The sequence below is a fragment of the Vigna angularis genome, chromosome 4, assembly GCF_016808095.1.
Source record: "Vigna angularis cultivar LongXiaoDou No.4 chromosome 4, ASM1680809v1, whole genome shotgun sequence".
Classification (NCBI taxonomy): domain Eukaryota; kingdom Viridiplantae; phylum Streptophyta; class Magnoliopsida; order Fabales; family Fabaceae; genus Vigna; species Vigna angularis.
Window position 1 is genome coordinate 32590629 of NC_068973.1, and position 11134 is coordinate 32601762.

Consider the following 11134-nt stretch of genomic DNA (forward strand, 5'->3'; position numbering starts at 1 on the left):
TAATATTTGTTCTTAAATGGTGGACCACACCTTTTGTCATTTACTTATCAATATTGCTTCTTTCATTATACCATTTTCATTATTTTTGGCAACTATGCCAAAAACATCACAAACTATTTCAAAATTCTAAATTTGTTCAGTTCATTGAAAAACATTACATTAAACATTACATTAAACAACACACCAATATTACATAATGGCAATTATACATCCTAAACATTACATCTAACTACAACCAAATTAAGTTAACTAAGTACAAACAATAACACTCTTACAACACATCATAAATTTGTCATCAACATTGAAACTATAATTATGTTAATGACACAAAACAAAAACCACACCTATGTGTTACCAATAAGGAGTATTGGTAAATCTTGAAGAAATTTGTTTTGATGATGCTGCAAGAAGTTTTAGTTGAAGAAGATATTAGAATTAGTTAAAAGCAATTTGTAGAAATTAAATGTAGTAGGAAATTCTTGTAAACTTTGTAAACTTGCATTTTTAACTGCAATAATCTATTATGGAATGACAATAATCGATTATCACAGAGTCATACAGGAATAATCGATTATCACATCATATAATCGATTATTACATTTTGAAAACCCTGTAACGGACTTTAATAATCGATTATCACTTTTGATAATCGATTATCTGTGGCAGTTATAATTCATCTTTGCGAATTCAGAATAGTGAGCTATATAAGGTTCTTCCAAAACTCTAAGAAGAACACTGAGCTTTTTGAGAATACAGTTTGTCTGAGGAAGTTCTAAAAAGCTAGTTCAAGTGCTTTGCCTGGTCTCGTGAATAGGAGAAGCTCGCGTTTCGTGTGTCGATAGTCGGAGCGGTTCTCTTCGAGTTGGCAAGGTGGTCATCTTCCGGTTCGTTCGTCGAAGGAAGGTTTTATCTCTCTGTTTTTTTTTATTCACTCTTATTGTAATTGGTGAAACTGATTTTAGTGAAAACGTTAATCACTTTTTATAGTGATTAACAACTGGACGTAGATTCTTTTGAATCGAACCAGGATAAAAATCCAGTGTATCAATTTTTCTACTCCCTACTCTTTTTATTGTTTTATGCACATCAACTGTTTGATAAATTTTCTCTAAGAAAATTGTTTTTCTAAAACGGACCATCGAAACTTGATTTGTGACCGTAACACGCTTTCAAAATATTTTATTCCGCTGCGCGACTCTATAACGGTACCGATTGTTCCAACAATTGGTATCAAAGCTTGCTTTGATAGTTTTTCAAATTTTTCGAAAATGGGCGGTCATAACCAAGTTTATGCTGAGGGTGCTTCTATTGATAGACCTCCTTTGTTTACGGGGGAAAATTATGCGTTTTGGAAAATAAGAATGCAAATATTTTTGGAGTCTATTGACAGGGGTATTTGGGAAGTTGTTATGAATGGACCAATTGTTCCCACTATTTTTGTAAATGATATGCAGGTAGAAAAACCATTTTTACAGTGGACTATGGATGAAAATAGAATGACACAATATGATGTTAGGGCTAGGAACATAATTTTATCTGCACTAACCCTTGATGATTTTTTCAAAGTTTCTGTTTATGAAAGTGCTCAGGAAATGTGGGAATTTTTAAGAGTCACTCATGATAAAGTCATAGATGTTGTTAAGTTGACGTTGTCTGATTCAAGCTCCTCAAGCTCAAACAATTCAAATGAACAAGAAAATCTATGCTTAATGGCCAGAAATGAATCATCTAAAAGCCAACTCTTGAAGAAAAAGAAGGACAATCAAGGCTCCTCATCAAGCTTTAAATGTTATGGATGTGGTGAAAGAGGCCATATAAAAGTCGTTTGTCCAATTATCAAGAAATTTCACAAAAAGAAGAAGGTTCACATTGCTTGGGTTGATAATGACTCAAGTAGTTCAAGTGATTCTGTTGAAGAAACAAACTTATGTTTGACAGCTAATGTTGATGACACTGCAAGCCAAGTAAGTTGTTCTAATTCTGAATCTAGTGAATTTGATGTACAAAAGGCTTTTCTTGAATTGCTTGATGAATCTGAAAAATTGAATGCTGCTCATAAAAATTTGAAAAAGGAATTTAAAGAATTGCGAATTAAATATGAGAAGGCATTAGATGAGGAAGTAAGTTTGAGAAATAAAATTTGCAACTTGGAAATGAAAGAGTCTTCAAATGTTGAACATCCTGTTGAATGTCTTTCATGTAAGAGTCATATGCTTGATATTGATATTCTTGAAAATCTTCTTGAAGTTGCAACTGGAAATAATAATGTTGAAATGCCTATAACTGTTAAAAAGGTTTATAAAAACAAAAGTGTTTTTAAAAGTAAGAACCAAATTAAAAGAACCCGTAGGGTATGGGTTGAAAAAGGAACTATGTCTTATAGAAACCCAAATGTTGTCACATGCTTTTATTGTATGAAAAAGGGGCACACTTCTAACAAATGTAGAATTAAACATTTTGATGTTCCAAATGGAAAATATGCTTGGATTCCTGTTATAAAGTAAATTGTCTCTAACTTCAAAGGACCCAAATGAGATTATGGGGACCAAAACTCTATTGTTTTGTTTTGCAGGTTAATTTTTCAAAAGGAAAAGAAGACTCTTTGGTATCCTGGTATTTTTTAAAGAGCTTTGAAATAATTTATGAATGTTAGATGTGTCTTAAGTTGAAAATTTGGCCCAAATTTGTGTTTTTCGAAAATTAACGTAAATAATCGATTACCAAAGGTAATAATCGATTATCTCGTCCTCATTTGGCAATTTAGCTCGCAAATAATCGATTATTTAAAGTAATAATCGATTATCTTAAGTCACAGCGTAAAAAAAAAAAAAAAAAAAAAAAAAAAAAAAAAAAAAAAAAAAACTTTTTTGAGTCTGTTTTTAAAAGTGGATTATTACATTCAAGGGAAGATATATGAGTTTGTTAGATATCTTGTTTTTATCTCTATTATGGATTAATTAATATTGTTTGTACTTCTTAATTAGAGTTGAATTTCTGTTTTTCTTATATTCCATGAGGAATTCTGTTCTTTCATGTTATGAAATTTCAATTTTATTTCTGTTTTGAAATGCATCAATTCTTTTGTTGAGGGGGAGAAAAATTTGAGGGGGAGTTTTTCCACTTTTTTACTTTTTGCTTATGATCAAAAAGGGGGAGAAAACTTCTAATTTTAGTAGTGCAATTATTACTAACATGTTTGTAAGTATGGAATCTGTGCAGGAAATTAGAAATGCTTTTAACAAATTGAATTTGTGATCATCATCAAAAAGGGGGAGATTGTTACCAATAAGGAGTATTGGTAAATCTTGAAGAAATTTGTTTTGATGATGCTGCAAGAAGTTTTAGTTGAAGAAGATATTAGAATTAGTTAAAAGCAATTTGTAGAAATTAAATGTAGTAGGAAATTCTTGTAAACTTTGTAAACTTGCATTTTTAACTGCAATAATCTATTATGGAATGACAATAATCGATTATCACAGAGTCATACAGGAATAATCGATTATCACATCATATAATCGATTATTACATTTTGAAAACCCTGTAACGGACTTTAATAATCGATTATCACTTTTGATAATCGATTATCTGTGGCAGTTATAATTCATCTTTGCGAATTCAGAATAGTGAGCTATATAAGGTTCTTCCAAAACTCTAAGAAGAACACTGAGCTTTTTGAGAATACAGTTTGTCTGAGGAAGTTCTAAAAAGCTAGTTCAAGTGCTTTGCCTGGTCTCGTGAATAGGAGAAGCTCGCGTTTCGTGTGTCGATAGTCGGAGCGGTTCTCTTCGAGTTGGCAAGGTGGTCATCTTCCGGTTCGTTCGTCGAAGGAAGGTTTTATCTCTCTGTTTTTTTTTATTCACTCTTATTGTAATTGGTGAAACTGATTTTAGTGAAAACGTTAATCACTTTTTATAGTGATTAACAACTGGACGTAGATTCTTTTGAATCGAACCAGGATAAAAATCCAGTGTATCAATTTTTCTACTCCCTACTCTTTTTATTGTTTTATGCACATCAACTGTTTGATAAATTTTCTCTAAGAAAATTGTTTTTCTAAAACGGACCATCGAAACTTGATTTGTGACCGTAACACGCTTTCAAAATATTTTATTCCGCTGCGCGACTCTATAACGGTACCGATTGTTCCAACACTATGAACACCTTAATCCATTTTTGAAGAATCTAAACAAATTTCTCCAAATTACTTATAATCTTCGTATCATCATCCCTTTCTTAAGTCTTCACGAAAGTGTCATCCCTTCCTTCGCACTTCGCAGTGCTATCCCTTTCCTCGATTCTATCTTCAGTGCACCATCTAAAATAATTACAACCAACATGTTCACTTCCACCTTGTAAAAAATAACAACAACGATAATGATTCAGTAGTCCAACCATGACTTCTTTAAAAACAATAACACAAATACCATAACTTTCATGTATTTTACCTTGTATTTAGGACATCTCCAAAATTGTTTCCTTCTATTCTTAGTAGTTTTTTGTAATCTCAAAATTGATTTTTCTCCACAATAGTACATGGATAATACACCCAAACACCTCGATCCTCCACCACCACGACAATAGAGACTAAGGTTTTGCATCTGTCACCCATTACATCTGTCACCCATTACATGTGGAAGATGAAAATGAATGACCCACCGACATACTTCAACTACTCCAACTAGAACGTTGAACAATAATCAAGATGAAGAATGTCGAACAAAAACACCAACCAAGATGAGGAAGAACAAGAACTAAGATCAACAATATCGTAGAAGACGAAGAACCAACATCAATAGTGTCAAAGAAGAAAAATCAAGATTAACAAAACCTCCATGTCTTCAACAAAAAGAGAAGATTCAATTCATACATCAAAGAATACATCTGTTTAACTCATTTTAGCCCATTTAACAACAAAGACTAAATTGGATAATTTTTTCAAATTAAGAATCCAATAAAGAGAAAAAATAATAATAAAGAAGATGATTTATAATTTTGAACAAAAGATGGAGAATTTTGTGAATATTAAACCAAAAAAACCAAACTCTAACTAATTCACTTTCGTTTATCTAGATCAATCGTCATATAACACTATTAGTTATTTCTTCTCCATGGATTTAAAATCTTATGTCCACAAAACTTTTCAATTTTATATTAAATTACAATTAGTTGCTTCTTTTTTAGAGATTTATACGTACGATGCTAACATTTTGATAATAAAACATATGATCAGACAAATCACATATAATGTCACAGTAAAACTTATGTGAGAGTTTAACCTGTGACTGAAGATTTTGAGACTTTCACAAGAGATAAATGTAATCTAACTCGTTTCCTCCATTTATTATGAGTAGTACAAAAGGTATTATTTATTACTTCCTTCCAATTGGTGATAACATGTCTCCTCCTTCTAATATGAAGTTATGGTAAATAATAATCATATTAGGTATATGTTATAATTTTTATTAGGAATACGTTATAATGTTTATCCTAATATTGAATATAACTAACGCGACAAAATGTTACACCTAAATATATTCTTTCATAATATCAAACTTTTAGATATATTTTTATTTATATTATTACATTTAGCGCGCACACACACACGTCAATACTTATTTCAAATTATATACAATTGAAGATAAATTGAATCTTGAAAGAAGAAAATATTATTGTTTGACAATACTCTGATTGTATTGTTAAAAATTGTTATAACCATAAGTATTAAACCAACATTGTCTTTCTATATTACTTTTATAAGAACAGGACTCCTATTAGATGTATGTAAAAAAGAAAGCAAATTAATAGACCATCATGTAAATACTTTATATTTTATGTTCTTTTAAGATAAATTAATTTCGTGCAAATCTTGCATCTATTTTTTTTTAAATATAGTAATTTTCTCACTTAAACATCATCTAGATATATTTTTTTATCAAAACACTATTTATCAAATGTTAAGAATAACGAAAATATGAAATTAAATAAATAAAAAGGAACAAAAAATTTTAGTCTTAAAACACATTTTATTTCCAATTTTCTCACAAAATGAAATCCAAAGGTAAAATTCTTTGACATTAATATAAAATAAAGTGTTTTACGGATTAAACACTTCCTAAGTATCGACTATGTTTAATTAATTAATTAATTAATTAACTGCCAAGATACATCGAATCCAAAACCATGGAAGCCGCAAATTTGACTTACCAGTTGCCTAACTAGGACTCTCTATTTCCACTCCCTCCCCATAATACCCCTACCCAATTTGGGACGAAAATACCCTTTCCCAACAACCCCTCTCTCCTTTATAAAAGCTCTGTTCCTCTTATGGTAGTATACCTGAGAAAACCATCACCATCTCTTTTTCTCTCTAGGTCTGCGGACAAGATCCACTGCGTGTCTCTATCTGTCACCGTGAGAGATCCTACACACGCAACAACAATGGCTACCGCCGCTTCCAACTCTCTCTTTCAAACCAAATCCATTCTTCCAACCCACCCTATCTTGCCTTCATCCACCACCCAATGCTACTCCGTTCGAGGGTCCAGGCCCAAACCTAGGCCCATCCAATCCGTTCAAGCAGCCGACAACTCCGTCAATGTAGTAACCGACGGCAAACAGCAGCAACCGAGGCACGAGGCCAAGTGGGCCGTGGACAGCTGGAAGTCCAAAAAGGCTCTCCAGCTCCCGGAATACCCGAACCAAGAGAACCTCCGGGCGGTGCTCAAGAGCCTGGAAGCGTTCCCTCCCATCGTCTTCGCCGGAGAGGCTCGCAACCTTGAGGAGCGCCTCGCCGCCGCCGCCGCGGGGAACGCGTTCCTACTACAGGGCGGAGACTGCGCCGAAAGCTTCAAGGAGTTTAATGCCAACAACATCCGCGACACCTTCAGAATCCTCCTCCAGATGAGTGTGGTTATGATGTTCGGTGGCCAGATGCCCGTTATTAAGGTACCATCACACCACCTCCACTCTCTCGTTTGTTTCTCAAGACGCTTCAAATAAAATACAAAATGATGATATATAATAATGAGGTTGTCTTGGAATGTTCGTGTAGGTGGGACGTATGGCGGGTCAGTTCGCGAAACCGAGATCGGAGCAGTTGGAGGAGAAGAACGGAGTGAAACTCCCCAGTTACAGAGGCGATAACGTGAATGGAGATGCGTTCGAAGAGAAAGCCAGAATTCCAGATCCTGAAAGGATGATTAGAGCGTATAGTCAATCCGCTGCCACTCTGAATCTTCTCAGGGCATTCGCCACTGGAGGCTACGCCGCTATGCAAAGGGTTGGTCAATGGAATTTGGACTTCACAGAGCACAGCGAACAAGGAGACAGGTGCGTCCCACCACCAAAAACCACTTTTTCTTTTTCTTCCATCGGTGCTGTTTACGTTTTTTTATCACTTGTCTTGTTCTTTCCATTTTTATTGTATCTACGCTACCAAATACCAAACACACCCTACCACCTTTTCCTTTCCCTTTCTTGTTTCAAAGTACGTCTTCACTTTCCTTAAACTCAAACACAGGAGGTTTGTGTTTGTGTTTTCTGTACAGACTACAAATTTTGCGAGCTTTTAATTTTAAAAAAAATTAATTACGAGTTTATTATTTTTTAAATGTTCATTTTTTTAATTAATTGTACTTTATTAATACCATTTAAATATATATAAGCTATATTTTAGAATACTCTTTAAATGTAGACAATTTCATTTGGTCTAAGATACAGATGAATTAAACGTTTGACATCATTGCTTTTCCTTTTCTTTTAGTAAAAAAATCATGGTACATTATTGTCATGCCTTATAAAGTATTTAAATAATGTGATAAATTTATTAAATATTATTAAATTTTTGTGTTACTGTTACATTCAAGTTTTAAGCTGACTATATATTGGAAGGTCTTTTTCTAAAGGGTTAAAAAGAGAAAAGTTGTTAAATCACAAACGTTTAGTTCCTGCCCTTTTCTTTTATTGTTTTCTTTACTCTTTATTTATTTAACTTTAAAATTGTGTAGAGTCAAAATATTATAACTTTTAAAATGTATGTTAACTTTAATTAATTAACAGTAACTATAATAATAAAATTAATATTAAAAATATTATTAATTTTATTATGATAAAATTATTGGTATTAATAATATTTATTTTATTTTAAAAAAATAATAGTATTAATTACCTCTTGTTATAATTATTATTTTTTCAAATAATGTATTTTTAAAAAGCCTTAATATTTTGACTTTGGAGATGAAAAAAATAAATAAATATAAAGATAAAGGTCAAAATAGACAAAATGATAATATATATATATATATATATATATATATATATATATATATATATATATATATATATAATAAACATCTTCATCCTTAAACCGTACTAATTAATTTATTTTGGGTGGGAAAATATTATTGTCCTATTTAATATATCATTTTAGTTATATATTGACCGTCGTTACTTTTTGATAATACGAACTACCGATAAGAACTAGTCCCAAAACCATGATTTAGCTGTTTTCTTAACCCTTGTAGTTTTAGGTAAAGTAAATATGTTTCGTTGGCATGGCAGGTACCTAGACTTTGCACACCGAGTGGATGAGGCCCTTGGTTTCATGGCTGCTGCAGGCCTCACGGTGGAGCATCCTATAATGAAAACAACTGAGTTCTGGACTTCACATGAATGTCTGTTATTGCCATATGAACAATCACTCACCAGGTTGGATTCAACTTCTGGTCTCTACTATGACTGCTCCGCGCATATGCTTTGGGTTGGGGAACGGACTAGGCAGCTGGACGGTGCTCATGTTGAGTTTCTAAGAGGAGTTGCCAATCCTCTCGGAATCAAGGTTTTGACATATTTCTTTTAAATGCATGCAAACCCTTTTCATTCTATTGCTATTTTGACGTAGATTTACTCTTAACTCTCTTGATTTGCTTCGTTCAAGTTAGATAGTTTAATGATTGATGAAATAACATGGCATCGTGTGGCAGGTAAGTGATAAGATGGATCCAAATGAGCTTGTTAGACTGATCAACATTTTGAACCCCCAAAACAAACCCGGAAGAATAACTGTGATCACGAGGATGGGAGCTGAAAATATGAGGGTCAAGCTTCCACATCTGATCAGGGCAGTACGCAGAGCTGGACATACCGTAACTTGGGTCAGTGATCCTATGCATGGAAACACCATAAAGGCTCCGTGTGGACTCAAAACTCGCCCCTTTGATGCAATCAGGGTAATAGTCTTGCCTCTATAATTTGTTTGGTTATCTTGCATGAGAAAGCTTTCGGGTGCTATTAGAAACGTAGATATGCTTGGTTTAGAATCATGTTAGTTATAGCCTTTTTAGTAAGCATAAATTATTCACTACGTAAGTCATGATGTTTTTTTAGACTTACATCTGATCATCTGAAAGGCTTTATAAAGAAGATTGGGAAACAATTAGCATCAGTGTTTGTGATCGATGTAGACTTATTTGCAGTTACTTTAATGCATCGTAGTGACAATTGCTAAATTTGACATCTGAACTAGTTCAGAGGTTGGCTACCAAACCTGAAGGTTAATCGTAAGGTTATTGTTTTTTCAATGGGCAATTGAACCAACCTTGACTGGTTTTGAAATTTAAATCTTACCAACTTCAGAGAAAGCAACATCATGAGACTGCCAACCTTGATGTCTGATTGCCTCAATTTTGGTCTCTAACCATTGAAAACCAAGTTAGAGAAAGCAACATATATCATATATCAGTACCAACCTTGATAGTTGATAGCTGATTATGTGTACAATTTGACTTAATTGAACAGGCGGAGGTGAAAGCATTCTTCGACGTGCATGAACAGGAAGGAAGCCACCCAGGTGGGGTTCATCTAGAGATGACGGGTCAGAATGTGACTGAGTGCATTGGAGGGTCGAGAACTGTTACCTTTGATGATCTGGGTTCACGTTACCACACACACTGTGATCCCAGGCTTAATGCTTCGCAATCTCTTGAGCTTGCTTTCATAATTTCTGAACGCCTCCGCAAGCGTAGGATCGGATCGGATCGCGGCAGCATCTTTTCTCTGTAGGATTCAGTGCCTACAAACTGGCTTTGTACCTTTTTCCTTAAATTCTATTATATGGACCAACAAAAGTTGTCAGAATATATATCTAGGAGACTAAAGGAGATATATAATAGGTATATGTGGTCTCAAGGACTCAGAAATAAGAGACATCAATAAGCGTGTATCAAAAAACTATCCCTAAACATTACCATTCAGATACGAGGGAATGACAATGATACAATAGGGAATGAAATGATACAATGACACACTTTTGTATTGTAAAATATTTAGGTGTGTACTCTTCATATATATCAAGCTTACTTCCTACCCTTTATGTTTTACGTGAGTATTTACAGGTAAAGCGACACTGTTTTTTATCAATCGAATTAAGTTAACTTAAAATTTTTGTTATTAATAATATACGTAAATATATTTATTTATCAATTTATTCTTTATTATTATTATTTTAATACTACAACATACATAATATACTTTTAATATTTTACTGGTAAACATATAATAAAGTATGAAAAGCGTAGAATTATTACCTGGTGGAGAAGGAGGACATAGACAACCTTGGAGGACAACCTAGGCAAGGAGAGATCTAGCGAATTTATTTAGTAGAACTCTTTTGAAGATTGACCACGTGAGGGTGATAGGTTAAAGCCATGCTATATTGATGGGAGTCTTTTTCAAAAATTATAAATGCCTTGAAATACCACTAGTAGTGATCCTAAATTTCTAAGAGACGGCTGATCTTTAATGATTTAGTCATAAATACTTTAATGTGAGATGTAAAAGTTCGCACGTGCTATAAAAGATATATAGCTATTATGTCCATATGATCAATCGTCGTGCCCATCTCATCTCTCTTTTATTTCACGTCTATAGTCTTTTTGTGTTTTCATCTATGTTTAATATCTCATTTGCAAATAAAAAATATTTGTCTAATAAAAATCATGGCATGTCCGTTTGTTTTATGATTTATCTTCTGCTATTCATTCTTTGTCTGGAAAAAGGTTTAAATAGAAAATAAAAATAAAAATCTACCTAGTCTTTATGTTTTAAATTATATTTGGTCTATTTGCCTCGATAAGCA

General features: G+C 33.1%; 1 protein-coding gene across 1 annotated transcript; it reads left to right on the forward strand.

The window, feature by feature from the left end:
- The first annotated feature begins 6323 nt into the window (after positions 1–6323).
- On the forward strand, positions 6324–10362 carry LOC108329948 (phospho-2-dehydro-3-deoxyheptonate aldolase 1, chloroplastic). Its single transcript, XM_017564348.2, has 5 exons — positions 6324–6945; positions 7052–7329; positions 8560–8836; positions 8982–9227; positions 9796–10362. The coding sequence occupies exons 1-5, from the start codon at positions 6325–6327 to the stop codon at positions 10057–10059; spliced, it is 1686 nt and encodes a 561-aa protein (XP_017419837.2). The 5' UTR covers position 6324; the 3' UTR covers positions 10060–10362.
- Positions 10363–11134: the final 772 nt, after the last annotated feature.